We start from the raw sequence: 18158 nt of genomic DNA, 5'->3' as shown, positions 1-18158 counted from the left end.
AGTCAAGGCATTTTTACTTTGAGCACAAACTTTATTTAATTGCAAAAATCTTACCCTTATCCTTTTCTTTGGATAATTTACAGGCGTGGAGATTTTTTTCTTTTGATGAAAGTTCAACCTTTTTTTAATTCTCTGCTTGTCCAAACACTATTATTCTTATTAAGACATTTATTCATATATTTTATTCTATTTTATTCTATATTAAGAAAACTGTGCGTGTTTTTCATCCAACAAAATGTATTATTACGATATTTGTATTTTGTTATAATTAATATTAATTTTTTATTTCATTAATGATATTAAATAGATTTTTAAAGGTTGAATAATGGAGAATGAACACCGCCATCTAGTGTCTCAAGATCGTAGTCCCAACAACAAAAAATAATTCCAGGACTCGGGTTGCCAGGTTCATTGCCGAGTGTGTTAAGCAAGGAGAAAGGAGACCAGAGGCTATTTGAACCCGTCCCCTCAAAAAAAACCTGTGGGCGTATTTTTTTTTTAATATAGCTTTTAATAAAGATTCTAGATATTCAACCTTTGAAGCAAAACACAAATCAAAACCTTAGAAATCCTATGCAGACAGGTCAACGTCTGCCTCACGTCATTAAACAGGGCGGGTTTTGTTTCGTGCCTGAGTCGCTCCAGCCCAGTATTGTCTTTCCGACAACAGATTTTCTGGTTTCCCAGACTAGTTTTGTATTGACACACCCTCTGAATAAGGCTTAAAATAAAGGTATCGCTTCCTGGTACAGAACAAAAGTAGCCAGAGACTCTGTTTTAGCAGGAACACTTTCCCACTCCAGATTTCACTCCTCTTTGTTTTGGAATAAAGCTTCAACATGCTGCTGCTGCTGATCCTGTTTGCTGGATGTTTGGCCTCTTGTGCTGCACAGACGAGTGAGTACACCGGCTGAAATCATTGGGAATTGTAAAGGAGATCATTTTTGTAATGTATTGTGAGTATGTTTATTAAGCTGAAGGCTGTAGTGAGAAGATAAGGGTCTAAATTGAAAAGATGGTCTAATTTCTTGTAATGTTTCCCCAGTGGCAGCGTATCTCTTCACACAGTCAATCCAGCCAACATCAGTGGTGCCTGAATCTGAGCCAATAGACAATAGTAAGTGCATTTGAACCTTGCACAATAAAGTTCAACCTCTAACATGATTAAATGAACTGTATATGTCCCTCAGTTGTGGCGATCCTCCAGACAGCTGTTCAGTCCAGTCAGGAGCTAAATGAAACAACAATAGCTCCAGTCCTGATTCAGGTAACTCACACAAATATCTTATTCTGTCATTCATTTCTATGATTAAACATTCCTAAAAAAATCATTTAATACTGATTGTGATAATGTGATAACAGAGTTTTTGAATGCACGCTGGACATGGATAGTTAAACATGATTTGTGTCTTTTTAGCTCTCTGCCATTATCCAGCAGCTCCAGCCTGATGCGCTCTTCAGTCTGACAGTAAAGAACTTCACCAGAGTCTGAAACCTCAGCTCTCACTCACTTGCCGTGGCTCTGTGAAAGAGTGGGTCGTCCGCCATTTAAGAGATTGGTGGTTTGATCCCCACCTCCCCTGGTTCACATGTCGAAGTGACCTTGGGCAAGACACTGAACCCCAAATTGCTTCCTGTGCTGCGCATGGGTGTGTAAATGGGGTGTGGATGGTTAGATTAGATGGTATGTAGATGTCCACCGCCATCTGTGTGAATGAATGGGTGAATGTGACAAGTAGTGTGTCAGAAGTAGTCAGAAGACTAGAAAGGCGCTATATAAGTACAATTTACCAAATCTCAGTGGGGTTTCTAATTTCACTCTTGACATATAATTGACCAAAACGAGCAAAAGGCCTGATTAGGTCTAAATGAGTAAAGTGCAGTTTCTCATTTGCTTCGGTTCATCCAAGGGAGGAATGTGAAAATGGATTTCTGACGTGAACCTTTAACCCGACTGTGATGTGTCTGAAAGCTGAGTGACACCGTAGTGAGGGCTGTGAAATGGGAGATTTAGTTGTGCAAAATAATAAAAATGATTTCCATGCAATGTTTTTTCTATTTAAAAATGCTTAATACTCGTTTACCAGCTCACTTTTGAATTTCACACAATGAACTTGTCTTGTGTCCATCTTAGAGAAAAATAAATTGCAAATGTAAACGTAACGCTTTGCAGTCAACAAGAAAAACATAGTGATGTATATTTTATTTTCAGTAATGACATTAAATCACCATCAAATTAAATAAAAGTGGATTGAAGAAATAAATGTTACTTAATAATACTGCTTAAATCTACTCGAACCGTTTGGAGATGTGTGCAGTGGTTCAGAGGTGTTTAACCAGGCTAATAAAAGAATGTATGAAGTGAAATTTGTCTTTCTTTTCATTTATTGAGTGTCAGACACTCTGGATCTGCTTCTGCTCACATTCAGTGTCACTCATGTGGCAGGAAGAGAACAACAGTGTCCATGTTTAGTTACAAACGTTTTTAAAAAGATGAACTGATGTGTCTCATTTACGACAGACATCATTTCAAATCATTCCATTGCTCACACACTCACACAAACATTGTCATCATGCAAAATCAGTCTGTGACAACCCTGCATAACTGTCGACAGTGACAATTAAAGCTATTTCAGTGGCAGTTTCAATTTGCAGAACATAATTACTTACAGTTTGCCTAAACCAGGGGTGGGCAATTCCTGTCCTGGAGAGCCACTGTCCTGCATGTGTTAGGTTTTTCTCTGCTCTAACACACCTGAGTCTAATGCTCTGCTCATTATCAAGCAGCTGATGCTTGTCACAGTTTGATTATTGTTAGATTCAGGTGTGTTAGGGTAGGGAGAAACCTAAAACATGCAGGAGAGTGGCTCTCCAGGACCGGAATTGCCCACCCCTGGCCTAAACAATCACACATCAAAGCAAATAAATGAAAGTGGCATTGCATCGTAAAGCTGCTTTCGCTCAGTAAAATCCAAATAGTTAGAGGAGGTAGAGTTCAACAGAGACACCACAGTTGTTTAGCAGCTTGGATCACAGTCGTCCTACAGATACTCAGGTCACAGCCTGCTAACAAAAGACATGGCCCACAGGGGTTCAACGGAAGATAAGGTTACGGATGACAAGTTGGACAAAGACCTGAAAGAAGTACTACGTTTTTTTTTACTTCAGTAGAAGTACAGAAATACTCCGGGGCTTTTTGCACAGAGATTCTGCAACAGCGCTGCAATAAAGGAATGCCGGATCACGCCTTTTACACTGACTGCGGGGCGTAAAAAAAGGCGCAACAGCCTCGCAACGACGAGGCTGTGTGAAAGTGGCTTCTGTTACAGGTAATAGTCCTGCATTCACTTTTTAATTACAATATATTGGCATCAAAATATACTTAAAGCACCAAATGTATAATACAGAATGGCCCATTTTAGAATCACATATAAGATGGTATATTACTGGATTATAACTAAATGTGTATAATGTTGCAGCTGGTGAAGGTGTGCTGATTTTGACTGCTTTACATGCTGCTAGGTAACCATATTTATATTTGCCGGTTTGGGATTTTTTATTAATAACCTGAATCTACAAAGTTATAGCTGTCAAAGAAATGTAGTGGAATGAAAAACACAATATTTGCCTCCAAAATGCAGTTCAGAATTTAAAATACAAATACCTGAAAATTGTACTTGAGTAAATCTACGTTACTGTCTACCAGAGCTGTAGTCAAGACCAACTCAATCGAGTCAAAGTCAAGACCAAGTCCAAAGCAAATTAAGTCCTGTTCAAGGCAAAAGTGTCTTTCCAATGCTTATATTGTTATTAAGGAGTTAGGATGGATCTAAGAACAAGAATGGTTTATTTTCTAACATCAAACTAATCAGTGCAGAGACAGTTTGAGTCCAAAAAGACACGAGACAAGTGCAAGACTTCAAGAAAGGTCACAAGATCGGACTCAAGTGCAACAGCCTCGACTCCCCCGCTGCAAAAGACACCAGTGAAGAGCTTCAAAGGAAGATAAAGAAAAGTTGGACAAAGAGGAAAACTGGCTGATAACAACCGTCAAATACCTCAGCAGATATCTGTGTGATAAGAAAAGAAACAGACTGCGTGTTTGTGTGTTGTCTAAAATATATATTATATTACAAAAAATATTATGAAATACAATGACTGGTGGAGACATGAGTGTACTTATCAACATGGAAGTCAGTTCCAGTTTCAGCCATCAGAGGGCAACACAGGCTGAAGCTTACCACAGCTTACCACCTAGGACAGGGGTGGGCAATTCCTGAGAGCCACTGTCCTGCATGTTTTAGGTTTCTCTCTGCTCTAACACCTGATTCTGATGCTCTGCTCGTTATCAAGCAGCTGATGCTTGTCACAGTTTGATCATTGTTAGACTCAGGTGTGTTAGGGTAGGGAGAAACCTAAAACATGCAGGACAGTGGCTCTCCAGGACTGGAATGGCCCACCCCTGACCCAGGACCTAAAACAAAGTATTAGTTTGCACCATTTTCTTTCGTTTTTAACACCATACGCCTCTTCTGTTCACTTCAGGAGGATATAAGGAATCTCTTGTGTGGTCAGTGGTGTGCCATGCTCTGTGACCAACGTTGTAGTGTGGAGCTGAATCTGTGTCACGGTGGTAAACAACAACACAAACTGTGTGTATTCAGCGTGAGAACAAATCATCTCCAGCGTGGTGTCAGGGCTGCTGTCACCAAGAGGACCAGCACTTACATTAAACATTTTGTCTTTTTGTTCTTTTAGACTTCTCTTAAGTTTACAAAAGTTAGCGGTAGATAATGCCTCATTTGCACATTTGAACAACATTCAGAAAACATGTGACACAAGAAAAAAATGTCTTAATGTAAATAATCAACTGGAGAAGTTTCATGGTGATAAAGATAAAAATGTTTACCCTATTCACATCTAGAGTATCAAAATGTAGGGAACTTTATGATATGTATCTTGAAAGTAGTTCTTTAAAAAAAAAGTGCCAGAAATCTCTGCTTCAGTAGCACTTTACAGTTTCATTCCTGAAAACATGTCTGTTGCCAGTATTTTCTGATAAAAAAGACATATCCAAAATCCTCTCTGTAAAAACATTTGACTCTAATATTTCAACAAAATGAAACAAGGATTTTGACCCTGGCTTTATCCAATATTCACATTTCTGTTCTGGAAACGTTTGCAAATGAGCACATGTTTCATAAGATAATGCCTCATTTGCATATTGTAACAACACATTTCCTAAAACTTGTAATGCAGAAACATATTTGTCTCAATGTAAGTAATCAACTGGGGAGGTTTCATGGTGCTTGCAGTGGTTATAAAGTCATCCACCTGTAGTTCCTTACATTAAAGGCAGCAGCAGAGACAGTTCCTCGCTCAGGTTAAAAAAAACAACTGGATCCTCTGTAACTGAGGTTCTCTTCTCCTAAAAGTGGTCTCCGAGATTATTTTATCAGACTTGACAAAGCGTGACAGAGGCCTCAGGATTTATAACACTGCAGCTCTTCAGTCCCTCCTCCAGACATCTGAAGTCCATTATCATGCACATGCAAAGTGTAGACGTTGAGTTCAATGAGCATCTTTATAGCAGAAAGCATGCAAATGGAATTGGAGCTGCCATGTCTTCTGCCCCCGCTGAAGACTCTTTCTATTTCTGGTTCTACTTCTCTGGTCCCTGATTGAATTATTTTGAACAATCACCAACCTGTAAATCCGAACGTTTCAGGAATGCATCATTAACATTTGTAATCGATTGAATGTAACAGTTAGGGAGGCGGCACCTGCACAAAGCACTTATTTTATGTCAGGATTTTCAGACATCTTGATGCTGGCGTCACGGATGGCTGCCTCGGTGTGTTGGTGCACGTTGTTTTGTCTGAGGAGGCTCTTTGAAACGCTCCCTCTGTCAGCAGGCTGCGTTCCTTCAAGACCAAAACCTCAGGAGCCCGTGAGGTCACATCCACACCACTGCTTAATCCTTTAAAAATGCATATGTTTTGCTACATTTACGCCCTGGCCACGCTGTTCTGGAGTTTCCAAGTCATTTGAGCCCGTTTTAGTCTGAAAAACAGAAGGGCCGAAAAACAGACCTGTGGTAGCAAAACGGGATTTACTTCTCATTCATTTTACTGAGGTGGTAGCAGCAACCTCAGAGATAAATATCTCAAAAACTGTGCAATTAATACTGAAACTATCTGGATGTAAACACCAGGTACATGAGAAATGGAATTAAGTCATTGTGATGATCCTGTGTTCCACTTCTCTTTACATTCAAACCGTCTTCAGTGGACAGAAGGTGTGAAATCGATCTAAAAACTTTGTATTCAGTTGTAAATGTCTGTTGATGTACTGATGTCTTTAGTGTACTCGACTCTCTTTCTCTCCCATGCTCATGCTTCACTCCGTGCTAATCGATGCTGTGCTTTCCTCTTTTCCAATTTTTCCACATGACTCTTATGCTGCTCTTTTAAAAGCCTTCTGGGCAGACTGAGGCGACACCCAGAAGACGACCACACACTCGACCACACACTCGACTCAGGTCTGATCCACCTGCCTTCACTATGGACCTGAGATTCCTGTCTGTAGCTTCAGCTCTCCTCCTGGGGGCCATTCTCACCATCTCACTGGCAGACAGCACCTCACAGTGCAAAGTCAAATGGTAATGTTTATTTTTATTTTTTTGTGTAGTGTAATTCCATGCTCTTTCTCAGCACTTACATACATCAAGTAAGCCTGGGAGACAGATTTTTCATGTATAAACTATTAACGGAGAAATCCCAGAGAGTCACTAAGAGCCGGACACTGATTTGCTTTTTGGATCTTTTCCAAACCTTTTACATCTATTATTTACTTATATTTCTCTAAACTGCCACCAACCACAAAGTTTACATGTTTTTTCTGGGATAAATCACAAATGGGCTCCTTCCTTTTGGATTGCAATTGGTAATCGACTTGAATTGACTTTACTGAAGCTGCTACCGGGGCCAGTAGGGAAGTCTTTAAAACACTCTTTAATAAACTCTGGGTTCACTAACTATGTTGTTGGTGCCTTGTTTTATTTGTAGGGACTCTTATCATGCTACTGCAGAAGTTTGGTGTTATTTTGAGCAGCATTAGTGGTTAAAAAAGCTGATTTAATGACTCTCCCGGATTTCTATTTTAATTGTTACACAAAAAAAAATGTCTCCATGGCTTATTTGATGTATGTAAATGCCAAAAAAAGACCCTGGGATGATTGTTCACCAGAATGACACTTTAACTGGCGTTGAATCAAACTGTTTATCAGTGTGCTGTGGGTGCCTTTAAAGAACCTTTTAGTCAATTTTCTGTGTTTTTTTAATTGATTGTTTGATTATCGATGTCCATGCTGCAGCTGTTAGTGTTCACAGAGCAGATGCTGCATCCTGTGACCATCTGGACACAGATAACGCTTTATGATGGTGTTTGGGTTGCATGAAATCCACCGTTAGGAATTCAAAGGTCTTTGCAGACGGATTTCTCACACGTATTATCCTGGATATGGGGAGACTTCAGGATTCACAAGACTCTCATTAGTCATGTTTGTGGAGAGAAATAGAAAGTTTTGATGAATATTAAGTAAAGTTTTATGGATTTTTCTGATGTTTTTTTGAGCACTTGGCTACATGAGCCTTCAACTGAATATCCCTGGCACAAATCAAGATTTCTGCTCTGCAGGTTGTTTGGCATCTCCTGCGAAGATGTCACTGTAAAGCTGGTGAGCCAGATCAAAGCCTGGCAGATCGGGGAGAGCTGTCTCTATGCGGGAGAGAGGTGCTCGTACGAGGTCAGAAACATCACAGTCAACTTGTATATTATTGAAGGATGACAAATGATTAAATCCACATTTACAGCATCAATTTAAATGAGAGTCAGAATGCAGGAAGCCCATAAACATTGGACATTTCCTTAAATAAACGTGGAAAAAATGAACAATATTCCTAATTCAAAGGTTTTATACAGACCGTAAGGCCTTCTCCTGCAGTAGCGTCCATAGAAAATTCAACTATTTGCTGCCAGGAGAATGACACTCGATTGGAAATTTTCCCTCATATTCACTTTCAAATTATTTGTTGTATCTTATTTATGTGTAAATAAAGAAACTAACTAACTGACTCACTAAAATGTAATCAAATATACATTTATCCTCTCATTAACCCCCTTGTTAAGCATTTATGAGTGGTGTATCAGTATTAAATTAATGATTGATAATGTAGCTGTAAGTGTTTTTAATGTATTTGTTTATAAACACAAAATGGATGACATAAAAACAGATGTAATAAAATAAATTATGTCTTCATTGGAGATGTTCTAATTGCTGACCAACATTAACAAACACATCTGCGTATGTCTCGGACGTTATATTGTGTTTACAGGGTTCTTACGGGTCCTTGAAAACACCTGAATGTTAATATTGTGTTTTCAAACTTTGAAAAATGCTAGAAACTGTTTGAAATTGAAGTTATATAGGATACAAACACATGACAGGTAACTCTTTGATGTGTTTTAATTGGTTCCTTCTCATTACTTTTGTTATTTATAACACAATAACATCTGATTTAATGTGGTGAAGACGTACAGCAATAAGTATTCTATATACTGCATATAAATAAAGTTTACCACAGCTGTAAAGTGCTGGAAAATTCACATTGAAAAGTTCGAAAAGTGCTTAATTTTGGCTTTGGAGAAGTTGTAGAAACCCTGTTATACACCATTTATTAAATGTTTCCATAAGGGTTAATCAGTGGTAGAATTCAGGGATTTCTATCAATAAAATATATCCTTGACTTGTCTGAACTTGAAACGCTCTGCAGCTTGTGTCTACAGCTCCTTACCTGATCAAAGCCACGCACACGTCTCCAAATACCAGGAGAGTCAGCGACCTCCAGTTTCTTCTGGAGCAGTCCATCATTTGCAAAGTGACTGTAAGTGTGTTTTTCTTTTCCCAATCAGTAAAGAAGCTGATCCAGCTCTTACAAAACCTATGGCAGTAGCTCAGTGCATAGGTGATTTGGCTGGGAACTGGAGGGTTGCTGGTTCGAGTCCCTGTGTGGACCATGAATGGATCGTGGACTGGTGGCTGGAGAGGTGCCAGTTCATCTCCTGGGCACTGCCGAGGTGCTGTTGAGCAAGGCACGGAACCCCCAACTGCTTGGGGCGCCTGTCACTGGCAGCCCCCTCGCTCTAACATCTCTCCATTAGTTGCATGTATATAGGTCCTGTCTGTGCATGTGTGTGTATTTCGGGCCTATGTGTGTGAAAAAAATGAAAAAATAGAGTGAAAATTGAATTTCCCCATTGCGAGACAAATAAAGGAATTCTTCTTCTTCTTCTTAAACTGTGTCTTGGTTGAAAGCTACGTCCTCCTCTTCAACTCTCCTGGACCTCATCATGATAATTCTATTTGATTGAGTGGTGCACACAAGAAGATGTTAGAGTCAGATATAAAATATGCGTGTAATGTTGTGACACTAATTCTTCTGACTTCAAAGTGAGTCAAAAGAGAATAATACTGTGCTGTGCAGGGAGAGGCCGTCTGTGACTCCTCCAAAGATCCCGCTGATAACAGCACAAACTACTGCAGCCTGCAGAACCTGATGGACGGTGAATATTTCTTGAGTGAACTTGATTGTATCTTCTTGTGTTCACTATATTCAGCGTTTTTATCCATAAGGAACCATCATAATGACTGGCTGTGTGCTTTCCTCTGTTCAGGAAGTGACCTGATCAGCGCTGAGGGATACAAACAGTTCAGCAACAAGTGGATCTGTCCTGAGTTTGAAGTGGCCAACTGCAGCTTATCATGAACTGGACGTCTCCCTCCACCGCTCAAAATGTCCCTTCATGTGATTTTGAGCCTTCAGAGAAAACTGGTTGTGAACTCTGGTTTTACATTTCTGTTGTTTCCCTGTGTGCATCATTAAAATCTGTGTTAAAACAATTGCAGGTTAAAATGTTTTAATACAACATAGTTTTCCTATGAATGCAATAATGTGATACTGCAGGATGTTTAAACAGCTGAGGCCTCTTAACATTTTCTTAAATATTGTAGGAATGGCATTTGTTTTCTACAATAAATCATTTTGATAAAAATAAAAATGCGGCTATAATACTTTTTGAGTTATTTCTAATCATGAACAGAGAAGAATGGTTAGAAATGGCTCGCAAATGTGTGGTTTCATCATAACAATGTCTTTAATTTGTACTGCAAAGCTGTAATAGTCCAGTCGATTTAAGCCAAAATAGGCGTCAACGTTGAACAAATTGCAGCAGAAGCAAACTCAACTGATTTTGAATCCTCAATATGTCTATAATGAATAGGTGAGTGCATAGGGTATATTCTGCTCTTTTTCAACACGTTCCCCTCATTGGGATTCTTCTGGGATTTCCCCCCCTAACTCAGGACATATTGAGGATACAAAATCAGTTTCTAGCAATTTGTACAGCATTTTTCATAAAATGACTGGACTTTAAATAAATAAACACTTTTTACGCTTCCTTCTGCTGGGTGATACGGTTGGCATGTGTCGTTTGGCAGGCAAGACAATAGTTCCCATATAAAACTATTCACAACCAGGTCTGGGGATTATCTTGAGTAAGCGGGGCATGATTCCTGGAAAGAGACATTGCTGTTGAGTTTTTAAAATGTTTTTTTCATGAGCTCAACAAAAGCCAAGTGTCATGTAGACAGAGAAGACAGACATCTGAGTTTGTAGTGAACTGCCCCTTTGTATAGTTAAATAATAGGATGCATTAAAAAGCATTATATAACAAAACAGTTTAATTACAACACAAAATGATGAAGAAATAGTGTATTTACAAACAAACTAAAGGTGTAAAACGACATGAGTTACACTTTATAAGAGAAAACATTGGAGAACACAGCGCAGGAGGCTGTTCATACTGTACATTATGCACTTTTAATGTGATGTGGAAGTGTTTGAATAAGAAAAGGGAGGCTTTTGAGAGAAGAGGAGAGATAGAAAAACAGACTCCATGATTGTGAAAGTGCTTCAAGTTTAAAGTGTATTTATTACTGAATTTGGTCAGATAAACATGAAAAAGTCATCGAGATAGATGCCACTTAATTCTAAACACTGCTCTATGAAGAACAGATTCAACTGAACTGGAAAAGTTAAGGGGAAAGTTTGACCTTTTACTTAAACATCACCTGTCTGTCTGCTACATCTTATAAATGGTACCACACGTACATAATGGTCCATTATTGCTTGATAACTGCACCTGCAGTTCCGGTCCAACCTGCGCCACCTAGAGGCAAGAAAAGCGTCCGCAGCATCGCCTCCTCCCCTCTCCTGTAGATGGCTCAGGTTGGTTAACGAGGATGAAACAGATCTGTCCTGTGGAGAAGCTGCAGCCTGCTAAAGGCAAACAAGTGAGTCTGTGAGGGAGCTGCAACCCAGTTGCAAAACTTTCTCTTAAATAACGACTCAGTGCGAAGTAGCACGCACCAGAGTTGTTGCCTATTTTAAATGGTCAAAATAAATACTCCCTAAACACAGAAATACACTGATTATGAAGTTTTACTTCTGAAAAAAAGTAGAATAATAATAATAACCCTTACTCACAGCATTTAATTTAAACTGCTTAACAGTGAAGCTGCTCAGGAACCAATCCCAAAATTGACATGTTTATGGTGTTTTCATTTGTTATTCACATATAAATATGTGATCAAAATCTAAAAATATCCCTGAAGAGACTGACTGAATTCAAAACACATAATCATTATTTGGGGAATTCTTTTTCTCGTTTCTTTTTAAACAACGTCAGTCAGAAAGTAACTTACATCTTCACACAGGTCTAAAAGATAACATGTGAGCTCCATATTTCTTCCCTGGTTGAAAGAAATCCTCATAGAAGATATTCCTTGATATCTGTAGAAAAATTGCATTTGGAGAAAAAGGCAACAGTTTGCAGTTTCTCAGGTGCCTGCTCCTCCATGGTGAGTCATTTGGGATGTCAGGCCTTTTTTTTATCTCGACATGGTAGAAGTAATCCTCACAAATGTTGCAGCGAACATCAACGCATGGACAAGACTGAGGCCTCTGGGAGAAAGCTGGCTAACGGGCGATGGATTGTCCGCAGCTCACTGCGCTTTACCGCCTGCTTGTGCTTCTGTCTCAGTGTCAAATTCAGTCAGACAGCAGTAGAGCAGCATCTGGGTGTATCTGGTGGCAAAGGCTGGAGGAGGAAAAAGGTGGAGAGGTCAGTTACAGCTGACTTGTAATCCAAGACGATTAATGCTACAAGTGTAAAGATATTTGGCAAACTGGGTGAAGGGTGAATGATTGTGTAATGATGAACATAATAATCTCACGCCTCTCAAAAAGGAAATATCTTCCTTTTTGTCACATCACATGTTGTTTGCACATGAACATTTGAGCCTAAAACTTACCGTTTAACTTGCATAGGAATTTGGGCCTCCTCTCTACAGGCAGGTAAATGGCCACATAATAAACGGGCACCCCAGATAACGCAATGCCAATTCCTATGAGAGAATTGATGGTGTCTCCGTACAGAGGGACGATGACTAAGAACAGGCTACACAGACAGTAGATGAAGGGGAAGAACAACGTCAACTGCAGAGAGAAAAAGACACAAATCTGGTTAGTTTGTAAAGCGATTATCTTGTGCGTCTACATGCGGAGTAATGATTTAAGTCAATATGGAAACTATGGAAACTGCATTATCACTGCTTGTTATCACTGCTTCTTCCTCTCAGGCCATCAGCTCGCTGTACTCTCTCCTCTGATCTCTGTATATCGGCTTTGTGTTGCACATCATGAACTGCCCTGCACATTTGCATGTTTGCACTCAAGTGCATATAACGTTTTTTTTGTATAATTTGGCTCACAACACACACTCTGGGCCAACATACAACACACACTCTGGGCCAACATACTGTACACTTAAATGTCTTACCTACACTACATACATTTCTATTCTTTTTTTAAATCTTAATTTAACTCTTATTCTAAATATTATTATTTATTATTTATGATCAGTGTTAAGAGGACAACACCCCGCATTTCATTGCATAAGGATGTAACAAATAAAACCTTTTAATCTTGAATCTAAATGTACCTGCAAGGGATAAATAGTGAAATCATAACATAAAACTTCAAACCGTGATGATATCTAAAATACTCACAGGGACTTTAGTGTTGTGAATGCATGCACATTTGCACTGTTCACCAAATGCATGTGTGATGTGAATGAAGAGAGCAGCACCTTAACAGGCCTGTATCTGTCTGGCTGAGTGACGCGCAGGTAGATGAGGCCGGCCACAGACAGACCCACATACAGCCAGTAGCTGAAGCTGAAATAGTTGATGAGCTGGAACACATCCTCCACACACAGGAAGATCAGACCCATTAACCCCTGCAGAACAATGAATTCATATATTAATGGCCCAGTTGTGATGTGTTTTTGTTTGTTGAAGTGGTACGTACGTGCATGCGGCGGTCTGAGAAATCTGGCCCTGTGTTTATAAATATTATAAATATATATATATATATATATATATATATATATATATATATATATATTTGGGTATGGCAACATACCTCATTCAGAATTTCTATCAAGAATTCGCTGACAGAGACGGAAAACAGCCAATCACAATTTCATGAAACATGGTATCTCCCATAGCAACGGAGACTTCTCCCAATTCCTTAGTAAAAGTTGGACTCAGCACTTTTCTGAGCAGAGGACACTCTTAGCTAGGAAGTTTTAGTGCTATTTAGGAGGCCTTCTAGTGGTAAGATAAAATGCTTAGGGAATACGGGCCCTGGTGTCCATTTGTATTGAAGAGTAAGAGAAATGGTCCTCACGTTGAACAGCAGAGCAGGTATGGGTGTGTAACGCTGCATGTGAATCAGACTCAGACTGTCAGGGAGGTGTCCCTCTCTGGCTCCAACGAAAAACAACCTGCATGATCAACAGAGAAGGAGAGTTACTCATCATGTGATGAGCCTAGAGTCAGTGCTTCCTGATTGAAGCCAGCACTCCCTGATTACCGTGAGGCAGCGATGATAGAGGCATTGAGTCCTCCGTAGCAGGACATGGCTACTGAAACAGGGATGATCCACTTAAACGGCCCCAGGACTGCATTTCCAAATGTCTGTGGGGACAGAGGTTTTTGAAATCAGAGTAAAAACATCCAGGGTCCAAGATGTCAGGACTATTTTTAGCAGCAGAGTTAGTCATCTCTCTCAGGTGACTGTTTGTGTCTTACCACAGCAACGGCGTCACTGGCCAGCAGAGACGGTATGTCCAGAACCACATAGTATGCCACGTTGGTCAACAGGTAGATGATGGTCACTATGGGCATAGAAATGGCAATGGCCAGGGGCAGATTCCTACAGTAACAACACAACACATTTTCTGACTCACTGAAAAGCTATAGTGAACAAATTACATGTGAGGACAACATCAATTTAAGGAGAACATAGAGTTGGTGAGCAAAGGTAAGCCCTTCTTTTCCTCTATTTTTGTTTAAACGATTGTTTGTCATATACGTTTTTGTATTATTCCCACTGGCTCATTTTCACCACCTGTATTACCTTATTCTACCTGGTCAGAGCCTGCTTAGCAATGCAACTTCCTCTCAAGTAAGCCAGAAGCAGGAAGTACAATCAAGTCTAACGTGTGTGTGTGTGTGTGTGTGTGTGTGTGTGTGTGTGTGTGTGTGTGTGTGTGTGTGTGTGTGTGTGTGTGTGTGTGTGTGTGTGTGTGTGTGTGTGTGTGTGTTTCCACATATTAAGCTCAAGTGTACATTTCCATGTCTCTGAGTAAGTGTGTCTCTTTGTGTGACTGTGAATGTGTGCGTTACCTCTCTGGATTCTTGATCTCCTCAGTGACAAAGTTGAGTGTATCCCATCCGGAATAGGAGAACAAAGCTGAGTAGAGAGCCAAAGCAATGGCTCCAGGCTCTGTGGAGGAGCCCTCAAACGGACTCTCGAAGCTCTTTGTTTCTCCTACACAAGGAGAAGTCAAAGTTTAGAGCACATCCTGCTTCCACTGATGTATTCATTCTTTTCTGTAATCTTACCAGTAGATATTTTCATTAGTCCTACAACAATGATGAGGCAGAGCGACATGAGTTTGGCGTATGTGAAAATGTCCTGGACCAGAGTGCCCCACTTCACACAGGCACAGTTAACAAAGATGAGCATACCTGGCCAAAACAGAGGATTATGACAATGAATGAACCTTCCTTTGCATGATTCGTGATCATGCAAAGGATTTATAAAAACAAGGCCAAACACAGCTTCTGTTACAACTTGTGCTAGCTCTCTTTAGCTATATAGCTAATAGCATCCTATCTCTCAGCCCCATGCCCTAGATCGCTGACTATCGTCTCTATGTCAGGTGGGCCGCGATCTGTTTGTGGGTACAGAAGTAAGAGTAAACTTAAAACTTTCCTTTTTGATAAAGCTTACAGCTAGGGCTTACGAGCCCTTAGCAATGTTGTTATTTTTAAGCTGATTTTGTTCTGCTTAATTATGCTGCTATAGGCCTAGTCTGCCAGGGGATAATACTTTTCCTGATACTCTGAGCTTCTCTCCTCTCTGTCTGTATCATTCATGTCTCATCAATGCATGTTACTAATTCAACTTCTTCGCCGGAGTTGTTTGTGCTTTGTCGTCTCTCAGGTCTCTGCTGATCGTGGTGGTGCCTGCTGCCGTGGTCCTGCATGACGCTTCCTGCTACTATTATGATCTATAACCTTAGCTGTGCTTGTTTCTACTATTCTGCTGTATTAACCCCCATAACATATGAGTCATATTCACATTACTATAGATATTATTATAGTTACTGTAAGTGTGTCTGTCTCTGTCTTTGTGTCTGTCTTTGTCTCTCTCTGTCCATCTGTCTGTCTTTTCTCTCTTTCTCTCTCCTTTTCTTCCTCCCCAACAGGTGCAGACAGATGTCTGTCCTCCACAGAGCTGGGTCTGTCTGACGTTCCTGCCTGTTATAGGGAAGGTTTTTGTTGCCACCGTACTCTACGGGGGAATTGTTGGGTCTATGTAAATCATAAATTAGTCAGAGTGTGGTCTTTACCTACTCTGTAAAGTGTCCTGAGATAACTTTTGGTATGATTTGGCACTATAAATAAAATTTAATTGAATTGAATTGAAAGTAGGGCGGCTCATGACTCATGGCATTGCTGCTCTCTCACCTAAATACCACTTCTGCTAACTACATTCTTCACAGCACAAAGCCAGACTATAAACCACACTGGTATCACAGTCTAACTATAGCTAGCTCTAATGGCGTTACGAGAGTGAGGCAGATATCAATAAGATACAATTTTAAACAGTAATGCTGGATTACACGCTGCATCGTTTCCTGTAAATCCCTCTTGTATTTGTTGGAAATGCTGGACTTACAACGAAAACTACTCTATAGAGCTTTAATTACTCAATGTAAATAAACTGAATGGCTATTGTTGACATAATGCAGAACCCCATTAGCATAAAGAGACTGATTTTGATTGATTTATTATCTTAAGGATTGTAACTGAGTTTTGTTTCATTTTTGTAGTTTCAATAGTGAAAAGTGCGTCTTGGGGTAATCGACAGAGGTTGAGCTGACGTCAGGAACGGGGGCGAGGCCAAACTGGGCACCAAGGTGTAAAATTCAAACACTAGATGGCAGTAACATTAGATTTTTCCTGTTTGTATTTTTCTGCAAAGGCTTGTAATAGTGCATACTTTTTATATTGGTGATGGTAGATAATACACATTTGTTAGTCTAATTCTTGAAATCTGCTTTTCTGGCTGACAGAGTGTTTCTTACAGAGGCAGGCTGCAGCAATAAGCCGGATAGCATCATACGGCGGGTGGCAGGTGGGGTAGAAAGCCTCCACCAGGTAGTTGGCGAATGTTAGTGAAATCACAGCCTGGCTGGCCGGTTCGATAAGCAGGATGGATGTCCAAAGACGGATGAAAGCAAGGAAGCCTCCGAACGACTCCAGGATGTAGGCGTAGCTGGCTCCAGACTTGGTGATGGTGGTGCCGAGCTCTGCGTAGCACAAAGCCCCAAACACAGAGAAGATGCCCCCGACGGCCCAAATCACCAACGACAGCCCGTAAGAGGAACTGTGCAGGAGTACACCCTTCGGTGAGACAAAGATGCCAGAGCCAATCATGTTCCCAACAATGAGGCAGATTCCATTCATGAGGGAGATTTCTCTCTTCATCTGCATTTTCTCTTTTTTCCCATTATTCGGGGCCTTCAAGTCCTCATCAGATGGCGCCCGTGAACTTGGGCATAACGTCTGTGCCATCTTGTGCCTCAGATCCTCCATTAGTCCAGTGCTGGTGTGGAGATGGTAGAGTCAGAATTAAAGGGGGTATTTCCAATTTAACAGTCAAAACATACTGTAAAACAATGGCATGGCTTTCTTAAATATACTTTTTATGTCAGGTCTAACTACACATCTAAATCCTGAAACAAAACAGAACATGTCCAGTGTGCAAGAAAAGGTCATGTGTGTGGACAAATCTCTCAGTAAGGATCCATCACACAAACATGTTCCCCATAGTCAACTCTTTATGCATCCAGGCATGGGGAAATCCGACTTAAGATGTCTCCATTTATGACATAAAAGGCAAATATGTAAGAGGAACAAAAAGTGAACTTACTTTATTTTCACTTATAGAAGATCAACAGTCTCCCTCAGGTCAGTGCTGCTCCTCTGAACTTGGCAGTCGAGACATTGGTGAGAACACATCTGAGAGGCAGGAACAGGACGGTCGATGTTGCAATCCCTGCACGACCACGACGGGTGTTTTTCCAGCACCAGGCCAACCGCACTCTCGTGTTCCCCCCCGGTGCTATTTTCAGAGACAAGCAGACCTCGTCCCTGCCCCCTGCCAGCCCTCAACATCTAGGACAGAAGCAGACAAGCTACTTCTAGGTAATGATACAGGATACGGTTTGAATCTGGTGTCAAACCGTACCCTGTGTGATACAGAACATGTTGTGTCGTGTAACTGTCATTAGAGACTATCTCTCATGTATTGATTGGTTAAACAGCTGCATCTCTATCAGTCTCTCAACAGTTTGCTCTACACATGTGAGAGACAATCGTCCCCTGGGCACAGACACGT

General features: G+C 40.4%; 1 protein-coding gene across 1 annotated transcript; it reads right to left on the bottom strand.

The window, feature by feature from the left end:
• Positions 1 to 11027: 11027 nt before the first annotated feature.
• Positions 11028 to 17777, bottom strand: LOC310957567 (Y+L amino acid transporter 2). Its single transcript, XM_083928186.1, has 10 exons — positions 17691 to 17777; positions 16843 to 17363; positions 15092 to 15217; positions 14873 to 15017; positions 14276 to 14399; positions 14058 to 14161; positions 13872 to 13968; positions 13270 to 13419; positions 12434 to 12617; positions 11028 to 12219 (listed from the first exon to the last, which is right to left on the bottom strand). Exons 2-10 carry the CDS (start codon positions 17351 to 17353, stop codon positions 12125 to 12127), a joined length of 1536 nt encoding a protein of 511 aa, XP_083784312.1. The 5' UTR covers positions 17354 to 17363; positions 17691 to 17777; the 3' UTR covers positions 11028 to 12124.
• Between the last annotated feature and the right edge of the window lie 381 nt (positions 17778 to 18158).

The sequence above is a fragment of the Echiichthys vipera genome (assembly GCF_963691815.1).
Source record: "Echiichthys vipera genome assembly, chromosome: 15".
In the NCBI taxonomy this organism is placed as follows: domain Eukaryota; kingdom Metazoa; phylum Chordata; class Actinopteri; order Perciformes; family Trachinidae; genus Echiichthys; species Echiichthys vipera.
The sequence above is the reverse complement of the archived record's forward strand: the minus strand, read 5'-3'. Positions and strand labels throughout refer to the sequence as shown.

Coding starts and splice junctions, on each gene's coding strand:
- LOC310957567 (XM_083928186.1), bottom strand. CDS start 17,353: ATGGAGGATCTGAGGCACAAGATGGCACAGACGTTATGCCCAAGTTCA. Junction 15,218..16,842: donor TATTGCTGCAGCCTGCCTCT/GTAAGAAACACT, acceptor TGTTTTGGCCAG/GTATGCTCATCTTTGTTAAC. Junction 14,400..14,872: donor GAGATCAAGAATCCAGAGAG/GTAACGCACACA, acceptor TTGTTACTGTAG/GAATCTGCCCCTGGCCATTG.